Raw genomic sequence first — 25612 nt, forward strand, 5'->3', positions numbered from 1 at the left:
TGATGTGCTTTTCTAAGCTCAGAGACTTACATGAAAATGTGTCTGTACGCAGCTGAAGAGGTACAGACAGCGCTGAGATTGAAAGATGTATCAATTAACTGTGTGATTGAAATAGGCTTGTTTTGATGTTTTGGCAACTAGTTTGAAGATCAGTCAATTAATTTAAACCAAACACTAAAATTGAAACCATTTGAATTTAAATTTGATAGTTTTGACAACCTTGGGCCAATCCCATTATAAGAAAATTGACAAGTCATTTGGAGTATATAGGAAGGTTTCTGAAAATTGGCATGAGCGCAAACTGCCAGCTGAAGAGTGAACTATCTGGCTATCGCAGAAATCTCTAAACTCTCTGAGAAAGCACCATCTATTCATAAAGGTACCACGCACTAGTTGCTAAGAACCGTGACAGAAGATTTCACAGAGAAAGCATTCCTGACAGAAGGATCAGCAGAGAAGGCAAAGAACATTGCGGAAGACTTAACCTGGCTGTACTTTTGAGAGTCTATGTTTTAATTTATTTTCTTATAACTTTGGCTTATGTGTGGGGCTGGTATTTATTGGAACAGCATACCATCAAAATTTTGTTCTGTTCAGCAATAGCTAGTTGTTAAAGGGGAATTCTTCAGTTTGTTAGTAGTTCTGTTAATTTGTTCACTGTTAACTAAACAAATTGTTATTTGTTGCTTATAAAAAGTGTATATCAGGGTATTTCTTTCATTTAACCACTCATTTTTAACAGATTAGGTGAGGTGAGGTGAGCTTGTCTGGGTGTTTTGGGTTTAATTGTTAAAACAGGACCTCTACTCCCGCCATAACAGATTGGGGCTTGTGTTTCAATTTTAATTGCCACAGGGCTGGACCTCCCCTTCCTAACAGTATAAAGTCACTGAATTTGTTCTCTAATATGACACTTTTTTTACAGTGCATCAACTCAAAACTATAAGTTATCCTCTATACAAATCCTTAGATTTTGGGAAAGTCCCAGACAATCGAAATCTGCCAATCTGTCCAATCTCATTTCTTCATTTAGTAATTTCACTACTAAAATTCTTCAGACCATGCAACATCTGGCAAATCTCCTCTGTACTCTCTTCAAAGTAGTCACATCGCTCCTATATGTGTATTCCAGAACTAGGCACAATACTCTAACCGTGCCTTTGCCTCTCTATACAAACTACATGTCTCGGTAAATAAAGGCAACTATCCAAAATGCTTTCTCAACCACTTTATCCACCTGTCCTGCTACCTTAAGGAACCAATATACACACATACCAAGGTTCCTCTGGATCGAGATGCTTCCCAGGGTCTTACCATCCATCATGTATTCCCTTGACTTGTTTGTCCTGCCCAAGTATCATCTCATTTATCTGGGTTGAATTCTACTTGCCACTGATCAGCCCATCTGACCAGCTCATCTATATTCTCCTGTAATCTAAAGCTATCTTCCTCACCATCACCTCAACAACTGTCATAATCTGAGATATTACTGATTAATTTAGGGTTGCACGGTGGCTCAGTGGTTAGCACTGCTGCCTCACAGCACAAGGAACCCTGGTTCAAGTCCACCTCTGGGTGACTAACTGTGTGGAGTTTGCACATTCTCCCCATGTCTGTGGGTTTCCTCCGGGTGCTCAGGTTTCCTCCCATAATCCAAAGATGTGCAAGCTAGGTGGATTGGCCATGCTGACTTACCCGTGGAGTTCAGGGATGTGTAGATTAGGTGGGTTGGATGGGAATGGCACTGGGTGGGATGCTCCAAGGGTCGGTGTGGACTTTTTGGGCCGAAGGGTCTGTTTCGACACTGAAGGAATTCTATAAAAAACCTCCTATATTCAACTCTAATTGATTTATACATGACCACAAACAGCAAATGACCCAATACAGACCCTGCAGAATCCTGACAGGTGTGAGTTTTCAGTCAAACAAACACCCTTTGACCATCACCCTCTGCTTCCTGCCACTCAGCCAAATCTGGATCTAATTAGCCAAAATTCCTTGTATCCCATGGGCTCTTCCCTTCACTATCAGTCACCCATGTAGGTCCTCACCAAAAGCCTTGTGGAAGTCCAAGTAGACTATGGTGAATGCATTACCATCATCCACACAACTGGTTACCTCTTTGAAAAATTCAGTCAAGTTGGTCAAACATGACCTCCCCTTAACATAACCATGCTGACTACATTCGATTAATTCCTGCTCTCTAAGTGCAGATTACTTCTTTGTCTCAGAATTGTTTCCAATAGTTTCCCCACCATCGAGGTTACAGTGACTGGTCTGTAGTTTCCAGATTTATTTCTTCCTCCCTTTTTGAATAATGGTATCATACTGGCTGTTAACCAGTCCTCTGGCACCTCTATGGCCAGAGAGGATTTGAAAATTATTGCCAGTGCCCCTGCTATTTTATCCCAGGCCTCACTCAGCAGCATGGGATGCAAATCATTTACAGGAGATATGAGAAAGAATTTTTTTTTTTACCCAGGGGTTGGCAGATGTATGGAATGTGCTGCCTGAGTGTGTAGAGGAGGCAGATAAGCAGCATCTGGACAAGCAATTAAAACCCCAGGGCATAGGTGGCTATGGACCAAGTGCTAGTAAATGGGATTAGTGTGGTTTGGCATCTGTTGGTCAGCTTAGACATGGAGGGCCAAAGGGCCTGTTTCTGTGTTATATAACTCACTGTGATACTTCCACAGGCCTTGGAGATTTATCTACTTTTGAGCCCACCAAATCACTCAGAACATTTCTGTGGAATTCTTTACCACAGAGGCTATCAAAACTGGCTAAGTATATGTTAGGCCGAGATAGACAGATTTTTAATCGTAAATGAATCAAGAATTACATGGAAAAGGCAGGGTTGAGCATTATCAGATCAGCCTGGAGCTCACTGAATGAAAATATCCAATAAGCTTACTAGTCTACTTCTTGTCCACTGTTAAGGTCTTGAAGTGATGTGGATGTCACTGACAAGCCCAACATTTGTTGCCCACCATCAATTATCATCAAATTGAGTGGCTTTTTGCACTATTTCAGAGCACAGTTAAAAGTCAGTCACATTGCTGTGGATGGGGAGTCAGATTTAGGCCAGACTAGACAAGGACTGACAGCAGATTCTCTTCCCTAAAAGGACATTAATGAACTGGATGGGTTTTTTTTAATATAACAAACGGTAATGGTCATATATTCCTTGTTCCTAAGATTAACTTTTAATTCCAGATTTATTGCACACTTCTAGTTTAAGTCAGTTCCCACCAGTTAGGTTCCTATGGAAATCAAACTGCACACTTACCATCTCTGTGCAGAGTATGGATAAATACCAAGAGCTTTCTCTGTCGAAATACTTACCTGTTTATTCTCAGCTTCCTTCACAGCCTGATTCACAAAATTCAGAATCTGCCGACAACATTCTGCAGCTTTCTTCACCTTCTTTTTCTCTTCATGCTGCTCTGGATCTAAGGATAAAGAGACCTGGCCCATTAAGGAAAAGACTTTCATCCTTCTCCAGGGAATTAAGCATAAAGTTTAAATGAAACTACTTTAGAATTGAAGTTATAAAGAGCATCAAGTTTAACCTCGGCAGTTCAGTATTAGGATGAATTTATGAGATGCAAATTAGCAGATGAAGAATCTTCAAACCTTAAAGAACAAAAACGCAGTGGCTCTCCAAGTTTTTGAAGGATTTTCAGCTACACATTAATTGCATGAGACTTAGCAATGCCATTTCAGACACCACACCCACATACATAAGATAGAATTCAAATGGAATTGTGTGCCTATGCTTAGTTGCACAAGCCTGCTTCCACCTTTCTTCATGACAATACATTGTCCTATACCCAAATAAATAAATGTCAGCACAATGAAACACCGATTATCACAACCATGCACAATTCAGTTTAATTTCCTCGAATTTCTCCTTTGATGATGTGCTACACTCCCATTGTACGATCCCATCATTCTGACATTTTCCAGATCTGGAATCTGGCACTTCAATCCAAATCATTCCGAGGTCCTCTGCCCGTCTTACCACAGAAGACCTTTACCTGTGTTTTTAGCAATATTCTCCAGAAGCAGCGGGTATTTTGTCAGCCTTTGCATCTCAGCAGGGATGATGTCCTTTAGCTGCAATCTTCGGCACTGTGGATTACTCTGTGCCTCCTGCAATAGATCACATCATTTTTAAGATGAATCACTGCTCTTCCTAAGTGCATTATCAATGGTTCATCAGTCACTGCCCCTTTATAAATCTTGTAACTCCCTTCCTGTGACCCACTCTCATTGACTTCCCCATTCGACCGCATATCTTCTATGCTCTGACACTCTGTAGAATTACATTGTCCCATTGCCTGCAGAAAATTATCACAGATCCTTTGCCCCATATTCTCTGTCATAAGTCTTCCTCACTTGATCAACACAGATTGATTATGGTCAAGAAGGAAAGCAGTGTTTGATAAGGCCAGTATAGAGGGACCTCTACTCTGTATCTAACTTTGCACTGTATCTGACCTGGGAGTGTTTGACATGGAGAGCATAGAGGAAACTTCATTCTGCATCTAACCCATACTGCACCTGTCTTGGGTGTGGTTGGGGACTTGTCCTGCTGTCTTATTAATACCTAGCATTTCAAACCCTCGTCATGCCTTGCAGTTAGGATTTGGAGGCTCTCACTTGAATGATTGCCTGGAATCTCGCATCTTTCTTCTGTTTTGATTTGATCAGTTCCAGGGCAAATGGCTGATTACTGCAGAAAGTGGCAGCGGCTCGTTTAAACTTCTCCTCTTCAGAACAGCTGAACTGGAAAAATCAATCAGGATTTATTCAGACAAGCACCAATCATGAACCAGGTAACAGTACAAAAATGTCAATTCCATATAAGGCAGAATTCACAATCATAGAAAAGGGATCGTTTAGCATTTTTTTGAGATTTAGACAAGGATGACAAGACTGGTATTTAGGTTATGGTTAGAAATTGCTGATCCCTAATTATGCAAAGGGAGAGATACCTCCTAATTAAAACATTACAGGCCATGTGGTGACTCTTGGGAAGAGAACCCAAAGCCTTTGGCCTACGGATAATTACAAATGGGTAATAGATGCTAAATTCAGATTGACCTAAAATGTGAAAGAAAATCAGAATTAAAGTTGTTGATGTTGGACATCACAGGTTGTACATATGCAGTAAGTTCCAAAGTGTACACTGTATATGGTACACATTACTGTCAAAGTGAGCCAGTGCTAGAGGGGTAGGGTACAAAGCCAACAGAAAATGCATGAATCACCTGTGTCCTAAAGTGTTTTGATAATGCACTTGCATTTGTCGTGTTTCGTCACCTTCCTGACGCAGAGCCTTTAGCTGATGGGAGGCTTTGAGGGAGTCAGTAGTGAGGCACTTGTCTGTCCTCAGCCTCTGGCCTAATCCCTATCCCTAACGCTTTAATCTAGTGTTGATCCTGTTAAACCCACGGCAAACAACGATTCTTAAGATGTCAACAATTGGGACTTATTGATTGAGATAACAAGGTGTGGAGCTGCACGAACACAGCAGACCAAGCAGCATCAGAAGAGCAGGAGAGCTGATGTTTCGGGCAAAGTTTATTGATTGGTGTCCATGCAAGTCACACAGACAGTTGGACTGTCTATCTAATGGTCAGTCTAATATCCTTTCCACCTGAGACGAAGTCTGGATAGTATCCTGATTGTGATGCAGGATGGTACGAGCAACTACGGGAGGAATTGTGAATCAAACTAAATATTGTGCAATCACCAGGGGATAATTCTCTCGTAGAATGATGGAGGAAAAACCACTGATGGAACAATTAGACATGGTTAAGCTTTGGAAACTGCTCTGAGGAACTTCTACACAGAGATGTCCTGGGGCAAAGATAATTGACCTCCAGCAATCTCAACCATCTATGACTCCAACACCAGAGGGTTATCTTTTGCAGACAAATTGATCTCTTTCAACTTCAGTTAGGACTGGTAACACAAGGTGTTTATGGTCCAATTGGAATGTTACATAGCCCTGACTTCTACATGCTTTAATATGAATCAGTTAATGCGCAGCAAATGAATTCAGGTATTTCAGTCACTGTAGAAGAGCTGTTTCAGCTGTGTTCTGCAGTTCTTCATTGAGTAAGGTTCCATGCACCCTCTTCTCAAGGCTAACACAGATACACTTACCCAGCTCAGCAGGTCTTCTCCAATCTGATCAACGACAAAGTTTTCATTCCTTTTCCAGACTTTTCTCATCTGTTCGTTTAATGAAACTAGAAAAATAAACAGAGATCAGAATATCAAACATTTGATCCAATTTATCCCAATTTTCAAGGTCTTTCAAGGAATTAAAGTAGGAGGTACGATTGTGAAATTTGCAGAAATAACAAAAATTGGTCAGATAGTTGATGAAGAGGAGAATGGAGATGAAGTGCAGGGTGACAGCAATGGTTTGGTTGAGTAGACAGGAAAGTAGTAAATGTAATTCTATCCAGGTAAGAGTGAGGTTATATACTTGGGGAAGGCAAACAAAGCAAGAGGATATTGACAGGAGGAATAGAAGTGAGTTGGTGTGCACGTCCACAGGCCCCTAACAGTGGCAGGACAGGTAGATGAGGTGGTGAAGACGACAAATGAGATGGATCCCGTCACAGATGAGGTGCTGAATACAAAAGCTGGGATGTAATACTGGATCTCTACAAGACAGATTAAACCACAGTTGGTTGTGCAAACACAGTTCTCATCAGATCATAGCAAGAACATCACAATTTCACGTACTTAAATGCATGCAAAATACAATACAAATGAGCTTGTAGCACAGTTTAAAATTGGCAGGTATGATGTTCTGGGAGGGGAGCCTAGCAGGGAAGACAGTGGAGCAGCAATGGCAGGAGTTTCTGAGGCTAATTTGAAAGGCATAGCAGAAATTTGTCACAAGGAAGAACACAGAACGTAATAGCACAGTACAGGCCCTTTGGCCCTCCATGTTGTACCGACCTGTCATACCGATCTCAAGCCCATCTAACCTACACTATTCCATGTACGTCCATATGCTTGTCCAATGACGACTTAAATGTACCTAAAGTTGGCGAATTTACTACTGTTGCAGGCAAAGCGTTCCATTCCCTTACTACTCTGAGTAAAGAAACTACCTCTGACATCTGTCCTATATCTTTCACCCCTCAATTTAAAGCTATGCCCCCTCATGCTCACCATCACCATCCTAGGAAAAAGGCTCTCCCTATCCACCCTATCTAACCCTCTGATTATTTTATATGTTTCAATTAAGTCACCTCTCAACCACCTTCTCACTAACAAAAACAGCCTCAAGTCCCTCAACCTTTCCTCGTAAGGCCTTCCCTCCATACCAGGTAACATCCTAGTAAATCTCCTCTGCACCCTTTCCAAAGCTTCCACATCCTTCTTATAATGCGGTGACCAGAACTGTACGCAATTCTCCAAGTGCGACCGCACCAGAGTTTTGTACAGCTGCAGCATAACCTCTTGGTTCCAGAACTCGATCCCTCTATTAATAAAAGCTAAAACACTGTATATGCCTTCTTAACAGCACCGTCACCCTGGGTGGCAACTTTCAAGGATCTGTGTACATGGACACCGAGATCTGTCTGCTCATCTACACTACCAAGAATCTTACCATTAGCCCAGTACTTTGCCTTCCGGTTACTCCTACCAAAGTGCATCAACTTACACTTGTCTGCATTAAACTCCATTTGCTACCTCTCAGCCCAGCTCTGCAGCTTATCTATGTCTCTCTGTAACCTACAGCATCCTTAGTCACTATCCACAACTCCACCGACCTTAGGGTCGTCTGCAAATTCACTAACCCATCCTTCTACGCCCTCATCCAGGTCGTTTATAAAAATGACAAACAGCAGTGGACCCAACACCAATCCTTGTGGTACACTAGTAACTGATCTCCAGGATAAACATTTCCCGTCAACTACCACCCTCTGTCTTCTTTCAGCAAACCAATTTCCGATCCAAACTGCTATATCTCCCACAATTCCATTCCTCTGCATTTTGTACAATAGACTACTGTGGGGAACCTAATCGAACGCCTTGCTGAAATAATGAAGAAGAAACAAACTAAAGGGAAGATGAAGCAACCATGGCTGAGAAGGGAAGTCAGAGACAACATAAAAGCAAAAGCAAGCAATGCAGTGATCATGAGTGAGAACCAGAGGATTGGAAAGTCTTTAAAAACCAGCAGGGGATAACTAAAATTAAAAAAAAACAGAACTGAAAGATGAAATATGATGGTAAACTAGTTAGTAATTTTTTTAAAATTGTCATCTTCTATAAAATAACAAAAAAAGAAAGTCAAGAGTGAACAGTGGACCACCGGAAATGAGGCTGCACAACAAGTAATAGGGAACAAAAAGAACTAAACAGGTACTATGCATTAGTTTTCATGGTGGAAGACACCAGTAGGAGACCAGAACTTCACAAGTTAGAGGGCAGAGACAATTGTAGCGGTCATCACAACAGAGAAAGTGATGAGGAAGCTGAAAGGTCTAAAGGTGGATAAATCACCCAGACTGGATGCACCAGACTTCAGAGTTCTGAAGAAGATAACTGAGGAGATTGTAAAGGCATTTGTATGATCTTTCAGGAAACACTGAAGTTAGGGAGGGCTCCAGAGAACTGGAAAATGGCCAATGTAGCATCCTGGTTAAGAAGGAAGATAGACAGATCATAGAAAATTATGGGCTGGCTAGCCAGCCTCAATCATTGGTAAGATTTTAGAATCCATTAATAAAAACGAGATTGCATGGTAATTACAAGTGCATTGTAAAACAGGGCTGAGTCAGCACGGCTTCGTCACGGGGGAGATCACTACTGATACATCTGTTAGAATTCTTTGAGGAGGTACTGAGCAAGTTAGTAAAAGGACAGCCAGTGGATGTGATCTATTTGGATGTCCTTACGGCCTTTGATAAGGTGCTGCACAGGAGGCTGCTAAATAAGAGCCCACTGTGTTAGGGACAAGGCACTCGCATGGAGAGAGGATTGACTGACTGGCAGAAGGCAGAGAGTGAGGATAAAGGGGTTTTTTTCAGAATGACAGCCAGTGACTAGTCGAGTTCCACAGAGGTCAGTATGGGGACCACAACTATTCATATTATACATTAAAGATCTGGACGAAGAAACCGAGGGCATTGTTGCTAATTTTGCAGATGACACAAAGATAGGTGGAGGGACAGGTTGTATTGAGGAATCTGGGAGTCTGCAGAAAGACTTAGGCAGGCTAGGAGAGTTGGCAAAAAAGTGGTAGATGAAATACAACGTGGGAAAGTATGAGGTTATGCATTTTGGTTGGAAGAATAGAGGTGCAGACAATTTTCTAAATGGGAAAGACTTCAGAAATCTGAGGCACAAAGGGTCTTGGGAGTCCTAGGTCATGATTCTGTTAAGGTTAACATGCAGGTTCAGTTGGCAATTAGGAAGGCAAATACTGGTGTTCATTTCAAGAGGACTAGGATACAAGGTCAGAAGTTACACTGCACAAGCACCTCCACATCTAGAACAAAAGAGCATAAATATACTGATGAAGCTGTACGAGGCTCTGACTAGACCACATTTGGAACAAGGAAAGATGCATTAGTGTTACAGGGGGTCCAGAAAAGTTTTACAAGCATGATCCCAGGATGGTGGACTAGTCATATAAGGAGCAGTTGAGCACTCTGGTTCAGAACTTGATCAAAACATAGAATTCTAGAGGCCTGGATCAAGTGGACGTGGAGAAAGTATTTACACAAGGAGAGACTAGGAAGTTGCCAAGTCATTGAGTGTATTTAAGAGAAAGACGGATAGGCTCTTGATTAGTAAGGGGATCAAGAGTGAGGGGGAGCAACCAGGATAATGGGGTTGGGAAAGAAATCAGCCATAATCGAATTGCAGGGGAGATCTAATGGGCCAAATGGTCTAATTCTACTCCTATATCTTCTGGTTATGAGAATCCAGATTGCGTCAGAATCTGACACTGCTGTTGTTGATAGCCCACAGTGTCTCAAGGATGCCCAGACTCGAGGTGTTAGGTCTGTTTTAAGTCTGTCCCATTTAGCACGGTGATAGCACTAAGGAACATGACGAAGGTTATTCTTAATGTAAAGGTAACACTAGCGCATCCTTCCTTAGATACAGGGCGCAAAACTGCTCACAATATTCCAATTGTGGTCTGATCAGATCAGATCATCTGCCACATTTTTGCCAACTCTCCTAGCCTGCTTAAGTCCTTCTGCAGACTCCCAGATTCCACAATAAAACCTGTCCCTCCACCTATCTTTGTGTCATCTGCAAACTTAGCAACAACACCCTCAGTCCCGTCATCCAAACCTTTAATGCATACCATGACTAGGACTTCATCTCAAGCACTGTGCACTGCTCACTCTTACCAATACTGGCATGGATCGATGTATTAGTGCCAGTAAAGCTGATGAGGATAAGGTCAAGTATGTTTTACCCACCCTGGTGGTGGGCAATGAAATCCCCACTCGGATTACATTCTGTGCTATTGTCACCCTCAGAGATCCTTCCAATTGTTGTTGAACATGTTCACCAGCTATGGGACGCATTAGGTGGTAATCAGCAGGAGGTTTCCTTCCTGGCGAACCTGATGCCGTGACAGTTCACGGCATCTGAAGCAAATGATCATGACTCCAGGGACCACACCCACTTGGCTGTGTGTCACTGTGCTACCACTTCAACCAGTAAGGATGGCACTGTGATGCTAGCAAACAGGCTGTGTTTGCACACTCCCACAAAGATGTGATTGAAGTCTGAAATAACTTTAATTACCAGTTACCATGGCACTCAACTAGAAAATCAATCCCGCTCAATTTCAATCATTTTACGAGTTGTCTACTTAGGGCTATAATGAGGTCTATTTTCTTCTCTCAGAAGATGTGAACCTTTGGAACCTTCTACACCAGAGGGTTGTGGATGACCAGTCACTATGTTTAAGGTTGACAGCAACAAATAGGTGGGTTTTTTTGGATACTAAAGGGATCAAGAATTATGAAGATCAGGTGGGAAAGTAGTATGGAGGTCAAGAATCAGCCATGATCCTATTAAACAGCAGGCTTGAGATGCCCATATGATGCATTCCTGCTTCTATTTCATATGTTCCTGGAATGGCTACACGTCCCTTCACAACCCTGACTTACTGTGAAGTTGCAGAATTTCATCGAGATTGGAAAATATGCTCCTCACTTCTGCTGCTGGTAAGCTGCTATCTCGTATCATCTTCTGGTAAAAGATTACATCCAGAACTTTCAGCATTCGGATGTGAGCACGTTCAGTGTTGAAAAGTTCTACCAAAATTATCAGAGGCAAAAATACAAATTGGCGATTAGTGAGATAAATTGTAGAGTTGAATCCATAGTACACTCTCACATGATTTCCTAAAATCATTTTACAGAACACTGTACACAGTGACAAAAACAGAAACTGCTTGAAAAACTCAGCATCTGTGGAGAGAAAACAGAATTAACATTTCAGGTCCAGTGGCCCTTCTTTGGTCCAGCAATTTCTGTTTTTGTTTCTGATTTCCACGATCTGCAGTTCATTTGGTTTTTTACGTACCCGTGCAGTGAGGTTCACTGTACTCACGCCTTTGCCTCTTCTTCATCTAACCCCCTGCAACCTCTCCATACTTGGCTGATCCTAATAAGCCCCTTAACTCTACTGCTTCTATGATCCCCAGTCACAAAACAGATCCCCCACAAACCAGAGATGTTCCCAGCTCCAGGGAACTGCAGATGCTGGAGAATCCAAGATAGCAAAGTGTGTAGCTGGATGAACACAGCAGGCCAAGCAGCATCTCAGGAGCACAAAAGCTGAGCTTTTGTTATCATGTTCCCAGTTCCATGCAGCCACAAAACACTCCTGGCATTACACTTCCAAAAACCCAGAAAGCTCAAGGTGATTTCCAGCCTACTCCGAGCTCATACACCTTCCACCCACCTTCCCCCAACTCCCACTGCCTCAAGGCACTCCCTATTCACTCGCCAGCCTCCCAAACTCAAAAGAGAAGTTGGACAAGCCTGACTATCTTACCGTTAATAACTTCTTGCCGCTTGATCTCATGTGGTTTCAGGCCAGACAGGATGTCCTGGCTCACCAGTTGCTGCCAATTAGCTGCATCCTGCTCCACATCCGACAGGTGCATTTGATCCTCATCTGTCTGAGCCAGGCACTGGCTTTGAGAAGTTGGCTCAGTCCAAGCTCCATAACCATGACCATCCATTCTGGATAAAAACCCAACACAAACATTACAATCAATATGGTAATTCCAAAATCACACAGCCTCCTCTGAGAAAAAAATCTCCCTCATTACACTCCTGAAAGGATAACTCCTAATTTTTAAATTATTTCAGCTAGTGCAGCTTTCATGCTCACATACAGTGACAGACCTGTCCCCACCAGTATTGTACCCCACTGTACAACAGTGGTAGACCTGTCCAATCGGTACTGTTTCCCAGTGTACTACACTGACAGACCTGTCCCTACTAGAACTGTATCCCAGTGTGCTAGAGTGACAGACCTGTCCCCACTGGTACTATATCGCAGTGTGCTATAATGACAGACCTGGCCCTCCTGCTTGTTGCAAAATGTTGCGCAAGAGCTCCCAATATTTACTTTGCACCCTCCTCTCTAGCAGCCTCAGTTTGCACTTTTCTGGCTCAGTACCCAGTTCATGCTCAAACTCGAACTCTCTCTATTCTACTCATTTCTCATTTTTTGAGTATGTTTCAATGCAGTCTCTTCGGTAAAAACCGAAAGAACTGTGTCTGCTGTAAATCAGGAACTAAAAGAGATGTTGCTGGAAAAGCTGAGCAGGTATGGCAGTATCTGTGAAGAAAAGTCTGAGTTAACATTTCAGATCCAGTGATCCATCCTCAGAATTGATGGTACCCAGGAAAATGTTGGTTTATATGCAGTAGATTGGGTGGAGGGCGGGGGTAAAGAGTAAACCACAGGTAGGGAGAGGGAAAAATAAGGAGAAGAGCAGTTAGATGAAACAAAGCTGTTGATAATGATCAGGCCAGGAGGGTGAACAACTGTTAATGGGGATTGTTAGTGACTAGCAATAGGTAGTGTGTAGTGGCAGATGATGTGACAATAAGGCCTCATGTGTGGGGTAGGGGGCTAGGACATGGGAAGAGTTCAAGCCCTAAAATTATTGAACTTGATATTGAGTCTGGAGGGCTGCAGTGTCCCCAATCTTACGTTGAGTTTCACTGGAACACTGCAGCAAGCCTGAGACAGAGATGGTGGCCAGGGAACAGGGTGGTGTGTTAAAGCGGCAGGGAGCTGAAAGCATAGGGTCTCCATAGGCCGAACATGGACACGCTGTGAAGCCGTCACCCTGTCTATGCTTTGTTTCCCCAATGTAGCGGAAATCACAAACAAGAACAAAGTTGCTGGCAAAGCTCAGCAGGTCTGGCAGCATCTGTGGTGGAAATCACTGAGCAGCAAATACAGTAGACTAGATCGTGAGAAGTACAGGTAAAGTACTGCTTCACCAGGATGGTATGTTTGCGCCCATGGATACTAGGGACAGAGGAGGTAAATAGGCAGGTGTTACACCTTTTGTGGTTGCAGGGCATGGTGACATGGGCTCTGGGGGAGATGTTGTGAGTGAAAGAAGAGTGGACCAGGGAGTCCTGGAAGAACAATTTCCTGGGTATCATCAGTTCTGAAGAAGGGTCAGTGGACCTGAAACAATTTTTTCTTCACAGATGTTGCCAGACCTGCTCAGCCTTTGCAGCAGTCTGTTTTTGTAGCCTCTTAAGTGCTCACCTGCGACCTGGTTTTGGGGTACATGGGGGCGTGGCAGTTTCCAGGCTCCTGAAACACAAGAAAATTAAATAACAATTTAGAAAACCTCAGCTCAAGCCCTCTTCCTTGCACTGAGCTAGTCACCCTTCCCAACTAGCAGGCAGGCAATTATCACTCGACTATTTACCCAGAAACTCAGCTAATGTTCTGGGCACCTGGGCTGGACTCAGGCCCTGCTGAAGGTGGAATTAGATTTCAGTAAAAACTACTGGATGGATCACCGAGCATTGAACTAGGCACCGGAAAAGATAAACAGCAGAAACAGCCCTATCGACCCCGCAGAGTCCTTCTCACTAACCTCTGGGGGCTAGTGTTAAAAATAGGAGAGCTGTCTCACAGAGTAGTTAAGCAATAGCCAGACACAGTCTTACTCATGGAATCACATCTTACAGACAATGTCCCAGACGCCACCATCACCATCCCTGGATATGTCCTGTCTCACTGGCCGGACAGACCCAGCAGAGATGGTGGCACTGTGGGATACAGTTGGGAGGGAGTTGCTCTGGAAGCCCTCAACATTGACTCCGAAACCCATGAAATCCAATAGATTGATACTTCTCCATATTCAACAACACTGACTACGGCAGAGTCACAAAATGTTCTCTGGTGGGGGATTTCAAAGTGCACCATCAAGAGTTGCTCAGCAGAAGGACTATTGATTGAGCTGGTCGGGTCTTAAAAAACATAGCTGCTAGACTTGGTCTGCGGCAGGCGGTAAGGGAACCAACAAGAGGGAGAAACATACTTGACCTCATCCTTATTAATCTGCCAAGTGCAGATGCACCTGTCCATGACAGTATTGGTACGAGCAAACACCACACATACCTTGTGCAGACAAAGTCCCACCTTCACATTGAGATAAACCCCCATTGCATAGGTGACACTATCACCATGTTCAATGGAATAGACTTCAAACAGATCTAGCATTTCAAAACTGGACATCCAACAGCAGCAGAATTAGAGTCGAGCACAATGTGTAATCTCATGGCCCACTACATCCCCCACTCAACCATGACCATCAAGCCAGGGATCAACCCTGGTTCAATGGGCAGTGCAGGAGTGTATGCCAGGAGCAGCATCAGGCTTACCTAAGATGAGGTATCAACCTGGTGAAGCCACCAAACAGGACTAAGAACAAAGAACAAAGAAAATTACAACACAGGAGCAGGCCCTTCAGCCCTCCAAGCCTGCACCGACATACTGCCCATCACACCTAAAACCCCCTACCCATCCAGGGACCGTAGCCTTCTATTCCCATCCTATTCATATATTGGCTGGGAGCACTATAGTTCGAGTACTATAGATGGGTCAGTTTTTGTCCAGTGTGTGCAGGAGGGCTTCCTGACACAGTATGTAGACAGGCCAACAAGGGGCGAAGCCACATTAGATTTGGTACTGGGTAATGAGCCCGGCCAGCTGTTAGATTTGGAAGTAGGTGAGCACTTTGGTGACAGCAATCACAATTCTGTTATGTTTATTTTAGTCATGGAAAGGGATAGGTGTATACCACTGGGCAAGAGTTATAGCTGGGGGAAAGGCAATTACGATGAGATTAGGCAAGATTTAGGGAGCATAGGATGGGGAAGGAAACTGCAGGGGATGGGCACATTAGAAATGTGGAGCTTATTCAAGGAAAAGCTCCTGTGTGTCCTAGATAAGTATGTACCTGTTAGGCAGGAAGGAAGCTGTAGAGCGCGGGAGCCATGGTTTACGAAGGAAGTGGAATCTCTGGTCAAGAGGAAGAAGGCGGCTTATGTTAGGATGAGATGTGAAGGCTCAGTTAGAGCGCTTGAGGGTTACAAGGTAGCCAGGAAACACCTAAAGAGAGAGCTCAGAAGAGCCAGGAGACGACATGAGAAGTTGCTGGCGGGTAGGATCAGGGTAAACCCTAAGGCTTTCTATAGGTATATAAGGAATAAAGGAATGACAAGAGTAAGATTAGGGCCAATCAAGGATAGTAGTGGGAAGTTGTGTGCGGAGTCAGAGGAGATGGGGGAAGCAATAAATGAATATTTTTCGACAGTATTCACTCTGGAAAACAACAATGTTGTCGAGGAGAATACTGTGATACAGGCTACTAGACTAGGTGGGTTTGATGTTCACAAGGAAGAGGTATTAGAAATCCTACAGAGTGTGTAAATAGGTAAATTCCCTGGGCCAGATGGGATTTATCCTAGGATCCTCTGGGAAGCCAGGGAGGAGATTGCCGAGCCTTTGGCATTGATCTTTAACTCGTCATTGTCTACAGGGACAGTGCCAGACGACTGGAGGATAGCAAATGTGGTTCCCCTGTTCAAGAAGGGGAGTAGAGACAACCCTGGTAATTATAGACCAGTGAGCCTTACTTCAGTTGTTGGTAAAGTGTTGGAAAAGGTTATAAGGGAGAGGATTTATAATCATCTAGAAAAGAATAATTTGATTAGGAATAGTCAGCACGGTTTTGAGAAGGGTAGGTTGTGCCTCACAAACCTTATTGAGTTCTTTGAGAAGGTGACCAAACAGGTAGATGAGAGTAAACCGGTTGATGTGGTGTATATGGATTTCAGCAAGGCTTTCGATAAGGTTCCCCACAGTAGGCTATTGTACAAAATGCAGAGGAATGGGATTGTGGGAGATATAGCAGTTTCGAACAGAAATTGGCTTGCTGAAAGAAGACAGAGGGTGGAAGTTGATGGGAAATGTTCATCCTGGAGTCCAGTTACTAGTGGTGTACCGCAAGGGTTGGTGTTGGGTCCACTGCTGTTTGTCATTTTTATAATCGACCTGGATGAGGGTGTAGAAGGATGGGTTAGTAAATTTGCAGACGACACTAAGGTCGGTGGAATTGTGGATAGTGACGAAGGATGCTGCAGGTTACAGACGGACATAGATAAGCTGCAGAGCTGGGCTGAGAGGTGGCAAATGGAGTTTAATGCGGATAAGTGTGAGGTGATGCACTTTAGTAGGAGTAACCGGAAGGCAAAGTACTGGGCTAATGGTAAGATTCTTGGTAGTGTAGATGAGCAGACAGATCTCGGTGTCCATGTACGCAGATCCTTGAAAGCTGCCACCCACGTTGACAGGGTTGTTAAGGCAGCATACAGTGTTTTAGCTTTTATTAACAGAGGGATCGAGTTCTGGAATCAAGAGGTTATGCTGCAGCTGTACAAAACTCTGGTGCGGCCGCACTTAGAATATTGCGTACAGTTCCGGTCACCGCATTATAAGAAGGATGTGGAAGCTTTGGAAAGGGTGCAGAGGAGATTTACTAGGATGTTGCCTGGTATGGAGGGAAGGTCTTAGGAGGAAAGGCTGAGGGACTTGAGGCTGTTTTCGTTCGAGAGAAGAAGGTTGAGAGGTGACTTAATTGAAACATGAAATAATCAGAGGGTTAGATAGGGTGGATAGGGAGAGCCTTTTTCCTAGGATGGTGACGGTGAGTACGAGGGGGCATAGCTTTAAATTGAGGAGTGAAAGATATAGGACAGATGTCAGAGGTAGTTTCTTTACTCAGAGAGTAGTAAGGGAATGGAACAGTTTGACTGCAACGGTAATGAATTTGCCAACTTTAGGTACATTTAAGTCATCATTCGACAAGCAACGGACGTACAAGGAATAGTGTAGGTTAGATGGGCTTCAGATTGGTATGACAGGTCGGCTCAATGTCGAGGGCCGAAGGGCCTGTGCTGTGCTGTGATGTTCTATGTTCTATTTGTCAAGACACCTTTTAAAAGTCACTATAGTATCTGCTTCCATTACCTCCCCTGGCAGCAAGTTCCAGGCACCTATTACCCTCTGTGTAAAGAAAAAACTTGCCCCAGATATCACCTTTAAATTTTGCCCCTCAACCCTTAAACCCACCGCCCCTGGTAACTCACTCTTCCACCTGGGAAAAAGCTTCTGATTGTCCAGTCTGTCCATGCCCTTCATTATCTAACCCTATCGCAGGTCGCCCCCTCAACCTCTGCCATTCCAGTGAGAACAACTCATGTTTCTCCAACTTCTCCTCATAGCTAATGCCTTCCATACCAGGCAACATCCTGATAAACTTTTTCTGTACTCTCTTCAAAAACCACTACATCCTTCTGGTAGCGTGGTGACCAGATTTGAACACAACATTCCAGAGGCGGCCTAATTAAGGTTCTACAAATTTGCCACATTACCAGCCAATTTTTAAACTCAATACTCTGGCCGATGAAGGCAAGCATGCCGTATGCCTTATTGACTATCTTTTCTACCTGCATTGCCACTTTCAGTGACCTGTGTACCCGTACACCCAGATCGCTCTGCCTATCAGCACTCTTAAGGGTTCTGCCATTTACAGCATATTTTCAACATGGATTAGATCTTTCGAAATGCATCAGCTGTTATTGTTCTGGATTAAACTCCGTCTGCCATCTCTCTGCCCAAGTCACCAACCGATCTATATCCTGCTGTAACCTCTGACGGTCCTCATTGCTATCCATAATTCTACCAACCTTTGTGTCATCCACAAACTTACTAATCAAACCAGTTAACATGTTCCTCAAAATCATTTATATATATTACAAATAGCAAAAGTCCCAACACTGATCCCTGAGGAACGCTACTAGGCATAGCCCTCCATTCAGAAATGCACCCTTCCACAGCTACCCTCTGTCTTTTATGACCAAGCCACTTTTTTATCCATCTTGCAAGCTCACCTCTGACCCCATGCGACTTCACCTTCTGTATCAGTCTGCCATGAGGGCCCTTGTCAAAGGATTTACTGAAGTCCATGTAGACAACATCCACTGCCCTACCCTCATCGATGATCTTCGTCACTCCCTCAAAAAACTCAATCAAGTTAGTGAGAAACAACCTCCCTTTCACAAAACCGTACTTCCTCTTGCTAATACGCCCGCTTATTTCAAAGTGGGAGTAAATCCTCTCCAATAATTTCCCTACCACTGAACGTAAGGCTCACTGGTTTGTAATTAGCCAGATAATCTCTGCCACCCTTCTTAAACACAGGAACAACACTGGCTATTCTTCAGTCCTCTGGGACCTCCCTGGCAGCCAGTGAGGATACAACGATTTCTCTCAAGACACCAGCAATTTCCTCCCTTGCCTCTCTCAGTATTCTGGGGTATATCCCATCAGGCCCTGAGGACTTGTCTACCTTAATGTTTTTAAAAGATCCCAGACCTCCTCTCTTATTGATCTCAACATGACCCAAACTATCTACACACCCTTCCCCAGACTCTTCATCCACCAAGTCCTTCTCTGTGGTGAATACTTATGCAAAGAACATTTAATACCTCACCCATTTCCTCTGGCTCCACACAAATTCCCTCCCATGTCCTTGTGTGGGATAACCCTCTCCCTGGCTACCCGCTTGCTATTTTTGTATATGTATAAAGTGTCTTGGAATTTTCCTTAATCCTATCGGCCAATCCTTTTCAAGACCCCTTTTAGTCCTCTTGACTCCTTGCTTAAGTTTCTTTTAACTTTCCCTGTATTCTACACTTGCTTCGTGTGTTCCCAGCTTCCTAACCTTGACAAATGCTTCCTTTTTCTTTTTGACTCTGTTCACAATATCTCTTGTGATACAAGGTTTCCTAAACTTGCCATACTTATCCTTCATCCTGAAAAGAACGTGCTGATCCTGAGTTCCTATCAACTTACACCTGAAAGCCTCCACATACCATATGTTGATTTGCGCTCAAACATCTGCCTCCAATCTACATTTTTCTGCCTAGCATTGTTGTAATTGGTCTTCGCCCAATTCAGCATTTTCACCTGACAACTACACTTATCTTTATCCACCAGTACCTTAAAACTTACTGAATTGAGATTCTGTTCCCAAGGTCCTCCCCTACTGAGATGTCGACCACCAGGCCAGGTTCATTCCTCAATACTAGGGTCCAGTATGGCCCCATTCCTAGTTGGACTATCTACTTACTGTTTCATGAAGCCTACCTGGATGGTCCTTACAAACTCTGCCCCATCCACACCCCAAGCACTAAGTGAGTCCCAGTCAAGAAATGGAAAGTTAAAAATCACTCACAACAATAACCCTCTTACTTTTACATATTATGAAAATCTGCCTACATGTCTGTTCTTCTATCTCCTGTTGGTTGTTGGGAGGCCTATAGTAAACCCCAAACACTGATTACACCCTTCCTGTTCCCAAGCTCTACCCATATTGCCTCATTGTATGAGACATCCAAGATGTCTTCCTGCAGTACAGCTGTGATATTCCCCTTAAAAAGTAGTGCAACTCCCCCCACCCCTTTTATATTCCCCTCTACCCTGCCTGAAATATCTGTATCCTGGCAAGTTAAGCTGCCAATCATGTCCCTCCTAGAACCACTTCTCTGTAATAGCAACAACATCACAGTTCCAAGTACAAAACCAATCTCTCAGTTCATCTGCCTTACCTGTTATACTTCTCACATTGAAACAGATGCACTTCAGTCCACCAGACCCACTTTGATCAGCAACCACACCCTGCCTGCTCTTCCTTTGAGTCTTATTGGCCCGATTCTCTAGCTCCCTTTCAGTCCATTCACATTTGCATTGGTGCCCAATCCCCTGCCAAGCTAGATTAAATCCCCCCGGGTAACACCAATAAACCTCCCAGACAGAATATTTGTGCTCCTCCAGTTCAGATGCAACCCGTCCTTCTTGTACAGATCCCATCTGCCCGGGAAGAGATCCCAATGGTCCAGAGATCTGAAATCCTCCCTCCTATACCATCTGTTTAGCCACATGTTATGGTGTACTATCTTCCTATTTCCAGCCTCATTGGCACGTGGCCAGAGAGTAATCCTGAAATTACTCTGTGGCACGGTGGCTCAGTGGTTAGCACTGCAGCCTCACAGCACTAGGGACCCGGGTTTGATTCTAGCCTCGGGTGACTGTCTGTGTGGAATTTGCACATTCTCCCCATGTCTGCGTGGGTTTCCTCCGGGTGCTCGGGTTTCCTCGCACAGTCCAAAGATGTGCAGGCTAGGTGGATTGGCCAAGCTAAATTGCCTATAGTGTTCAAGGGTGTGTGGGCTATAGGGGGATTGGTCTGGGTGGGATGCTTCAAGGGGTGGTGTGGACTTGTTGGGCCGAAGGGCCTGTTTCCACACTGTAGGGAATCTAATCTAATCTAATTACAACCTTGGAGGTCCTACTCTTTAATTTTCTATCTAACTGCCTGAACTGCTGCTGCAGGATCTCATCATGCATGTTGTGAGGACCAATATGTACCACAACCTCTGGCTGTTCACCCTCTCCTTCAGAATGCTTTCTGCCTGTTCAGAGACATCCTGGACCCGGGCACCAGGGAGGCAACACACCATCCTGGAGTCTCTTTTATGTCCACAGAAGCGCCTATCTGTACCCCTCACTGTACAGTCCCCTATAACTACTGATAATGGGAACTGCAGATGCTGGAGAATTCCAAGATAATAAAATGTGAGGCTGGATGAACACAGCAGGCCAAGTAGCATCTCAGGAGCACAAAAGCTGACGTTTCGGGCCTAGACCCTTCATCAGAGAGGGGGATGGGGAGAGGGAACGGGAATAAATAGGGAGAGAGGGGGAGGCGGACCGAAGATGGAGAGTAAAGAAGATAGGTGGAGAGAGTGTAGGTGGGGAGGTAGGGAGGGGATAGGTCAGTCCAGGGAAGACGGACAAGTCAAGGAGGTGGGATGAGGTTAGTAGGTAGATGGGGGTGCGGCTTGGGGTGGGAGGAAGGGATGGGTGAGAGGAATAACCGGTTAGGGAGGCAGAGACAGGTTGGACTGATTTTGGGATGCAGTGGGTGGGGGGGGAAGAGCTGGGCTGGTTGTGTGGTGCAGTGGGGGGAGGGGACGAACTGGGCTGGTTTAGGGATGCAGTAGGGGAAGGGGAGATTTTGAAACTGGTGAAGTCCACATTGATACCATTAGGCTGCAGGGTTCCCAGGCGGAATATGAGTTGCTGTACCTGCAACCTTCGGGTGGCATCATTGTGGCACTGCAGGAGGCCCATGACGGACATGTCATCTAGAGAATGGGAGGGGGAGTGGAAATGGTTTGCGACTGGGAGGTGCAGTTGTTTGTTGCGAACTGAGCGGAGGTGTTCTGCAAAGCGGTCTCCAAGCCTCCGCTTGGTTTCCCCAATGTAGAGGTAGCCACACCGGGTACAGTGGATGCAGTATACCACATTGGCAGATGTGCAGGTGAACCTCTGCTTAATGTGGAATGTCATCTTGGGGCCGGGGATAGGGGTGAGGGAGGAGGTGTGGGGGCAAGTTTAGCATTTCCTGCGGTTGCAGGGGAAGGTGCCGGGTGTGGTGGGGTTGGAGGGCAGTGTGGAGCGAACAAGGGAGTCACGGAGAGAGTGGTCTCTCCGGAAAGTTCCGGAGAGACCACTCTCTCCGTGACTCCCTTGTTCGCTCCACACTGCCATCCAACCCCACCACACCCGGCACCTTCCCCTGCAACCGCAGGAAATGCTACACTTGCCCCCACACCTCCTCCCTCACCCCTATCCCAGGCCCCAAGATGACATTCCACATTAAGCAGAGGTTCACCTGCACATCTGCCAATGTGGTATACTGCATCCACTGTACCCGGTGTGGCTTCCTCTACATTGGGGAAACCAAGCGGAGGCTTGGAGACCGCTTTGCAGAACACCTCCGCTCAGTTCGCAACAAACAACTGCACCTCCCAGTCGCAAACCATTTCCACTCCCCCTCCCATTCTCTAGATGACATGTCCGTCATGGGCCTCCTGCAGTGCCACAATGATGCCACCCGAAGGTTGCAGGTACAGCAACTCATATTCCGCCTGGGAACCCTGCAGCCTAATGGTATCAATGTGGACTTCACCAGTTTCAAAATCTCCCCTTCCCCTACTGCATCCCTAAACCAGCCCAGTTCGTCCCCTCCCCCCACTGCACCACACAACCAGCCCAGCTCTTCCCCCCCACCCACTGCATCCCAAAATCAGTCCAACCTGTCTCTGCCTCCCTAACCGGTTATTCCTCTCACCCATCCCTTCCTCCCACCCCAAGCCGCACCCCCATCTACCTACTAACCTCATCCCACCTCCTTGACCTGTCCGTCTTCCCTGGACTGACCTATCCCCTCCCTACCTCCCCACCTACACTCTCTCCACCTATCTTCTTTACTCTCCATCTTCGGTCCGCTTCCCCCTCTCTCCCTATTTATTCCAGTTCCCTCTCCCCATCCCCCTCTCTGATGAAGGGTCTAGGCCCGAAACGTCAGCTTTTGTGCTCCTGAGATGCTGCTTGGCCTGCTGTGTTCATCCAGCCTCACATTTTATTATCCCCTATAACTACTGCTCTGGTGCTCTTTGTCCTTCCCTTAAGAACGGAACCAGTCATGGTGCCACTAGTCTGGCTGTTACTGTTACCCCCCCGATAGGCCACACCCAGAACAAATGCACGCTTCTTCTACCAGTCCCACATCTACCTGCCTGCACTTAGGATGTCACCACATCTCTACAACTCCTGGCTACGATGCTTTCCACCATCCTCATGCTGCTAAGTGCATCCAACTGCCACTCCAACCTATCAACGTGGTCTGTGAGGAGCTACAATTGGGTGCACTTCCTGCAAATATAGTTATCCTAGACATTGGAAGCATTGCGGTTCTCCCACATCTCACAAGCACAGCACTTATCAACACTGACTGACATTTCTATCACCAATCAAGCTCTTTAAGAAAACGTCACTTGACAACAGCCTTCCGCAAACCACCTCTGGAAGCAGTCTCTGCGCTGATATCTTCCCAAATCAGCCAATCAGCGTCACCATTCCACTGCCCTCTTCCAGGTCAAGTAACTACTAGCATCCCAACCAGCAAGTGACAGACAGAACTAAGCAATCCCACAAACAATACATCACATCTAAGCTCTGCAATGCTGCCACATCCAGCCGTCAATGGTGGTAGGCAACTAACTAACTCACTGTTCCTGCAACCCGCAACTTTCCCCCCACAGTGGTCGAGAACGCGCTTGACCGCGTCTCCCGTATTTCCCACAACACATCCCTCACATCCCACCCCCGCCACAACCGCCCAAAGAGGATCCCCCTCGTTCTCACACACCACCCTACCAACCTCCGGATATAACGCATCATCCTCCGACACTTCCGCCATCTACAATCTGACCCCACCACCCAAAACATTTTCCCATCCCCACCCTTGTCTGCCTTCCGGAGAGACCACTCTCTCCGTGACTCCCTTGTTCGCTCCACACTGCCCTCCAACCCCACCACACCCGGCACCTTCCCCTGCAACCGCAGAAAATGCTACACTTGCCCCCACACCTCCTCCCTCACCCCTATCCCAGGCCCCGAGATGACTTTCCACATTAAGGAGATGTTTACCTGCACATCCGCCAATGTGGTATACTGCATCCACTGTACCCGGTGTGGCTCCCGCTACAATGGGGAAGCCAAGCAGAGGCTTGGCGACTGCTTTGCAGAACACCTCTGCTCGGTTCGCAATAAACAACTGCACCTCCCACTCGCAAACCATTTCAACTCCCCCTCCCATTCCTCAGACGACATGTCCATCCTCGGCCTCCTGCAGTGCCACAATGATGCCACCTGTAGGTTGCAGGAACAGGAACTCATATTCCGCTTGGGAACCCTGCAGCCCAATGGTATCAATGTGGACTTCACAAGCTTCAAAATCTCCCCTTCCCCTACTGCATTCCTAAACCAGCCCAGCTCGTCCCCTCCCCCCACTGCATCCCAAAACCAGCCCAGCCTGTCCCCGCCTCCCTAACCTGTTCTTCCTCTCACCTATCACTTCCTCCCACCTCAAAGCGCACCTCCATTTCCTACCTACTAACCTCATCCCACCTCCTTGACCTGTCTGTCCTCCCTGGACTGACCTATCCCCTCCCTACCTCCCCACCTATACTCTCCTCTCCACTTATCTTCTTTTCTCTCATCTTCGATCCGCTTCCCCCTCTCTCTATTTATTCCAGTAACCTCTCCCCATCCCCCTCTCTGATGAAGGGTCTAGGCCCGAACGTCAGCTTTTGTGCTCCTGAGATGCTGCTGGGCCTGCTGTGTTCATCCAGCTTCACACTTTGTTATCTTGGGTTCTCCAGCATCTGCAGTTCCCATTATCTCTGATACAAGGAACCTTAGTAAAACTGGAATCAATGAGTAAACTCTCCACTGACTGTAGACATAATTAGCACATAGGAAGATGACCTGTTTGTTGGAAGTCAGTCACCTTAGCTCCAGAACATTCTCTACAGGAGTTCCTCAGGATAGTGCCCTAGGCCCAACCATTTTCAAATGTTTCATCAATGGCCTTCCCTCCAACATAAGGGCAGAAATGGAGATGTTTACCAATGATTGCACATTGGTCAGCACCATCATGACTCCTCAGATACTGAAGCAGTCCATGTTCACATTCAACAAGATCTGGTCAATTCCAGGCTGAGGCTGACAAGAGGCAAGTGACATTCATGACACACAAGTGAGGGGCAATGACCATCTCCAGCAAGAAAAAAGCTAACCATTGCCCCTTCACATTCAGTGCCATTACCATCACTGGCAATGACGATCACCAATAAAAGACAAATTTCACCATTGCGTCATGGCATTCAATGGTACTCCATCACTGAATTCACCACTATCGACATCCCGGGGGTTATCACTGACCAGAAACTCAACTGGGCTTGCTTAATAAACACAGTGGTTGCAATGCAGATCAAGCACTAGGAATACTGCAGTGAGTAATTCACCTCCCGACTCCTCAAAGCATATCCATCACCCATAAGGAACAAGTCCTACT

The 25612-nt window shown here is 45.4% G+C and overlaps 1 protein-coding gene across 3 annotated transcripts in view; it reads right to left on the reverse strand.

Moving 5' to 3' along the window:
- Nucleotides 1-25612, reverse strand: part of LOC125466853 (rho guanine nucleotide exchange factor 12-like) — a 129878-nt gene that overhangs the window by 36775 nt on the left and 67491 nt on the right. For all 3 annotated transcript variants that reach the window (XM_059638913.1, XM_059638912.1, XM_059638911.1), the window contains 7 exons: nucleotides 13816-13863; nucleotides 12070-12260; nucleotides 11178-11324; nucleotides 6178-6263; nucleotides 4666-4791; nucleotides 4041-4155; nucleotides 3346-3452 (listed from right to left, as the gene is read on the reverse strand). In XM_059638913.1, the coding sequence (XP_059494896.1) occupies nucleotides 3346-3452; nucleotides 4041-4155; nucleotides 4666-4791; nucleotides 6178-6263; nucleotides 11178-11324; nucleotides 12070-12260; nucleotides 13816-13863 (820 nt within the window). The remainder of the gene's footprint in view (nucleotides 1-3345; nucleotides 3453-4040; nucleotides 4156-4665; nucleotides 4792-6177; nucleotides 6264-11177; nucleotides 11325-12069; nucleotides 12261-13815; nucleotides 13864-25612) is intronic.

Source organism: Stegostoma tigrinum, chromosome 32, assembly GCF_030684315.1.
Source record: "Stegostoma tigrinum isolate sSteTig4 chromosome 32, sSteTig4.hap1, whole genome shotgun sequence".
Taxonomy (NCBI): domain Eukaryota; kingdom Metazoa; phylum Chordata; class Chondrichthyes; order Orectolobiformes; family Stegostomatidae; genus Stegostoma; species Stegostoma tigrinum.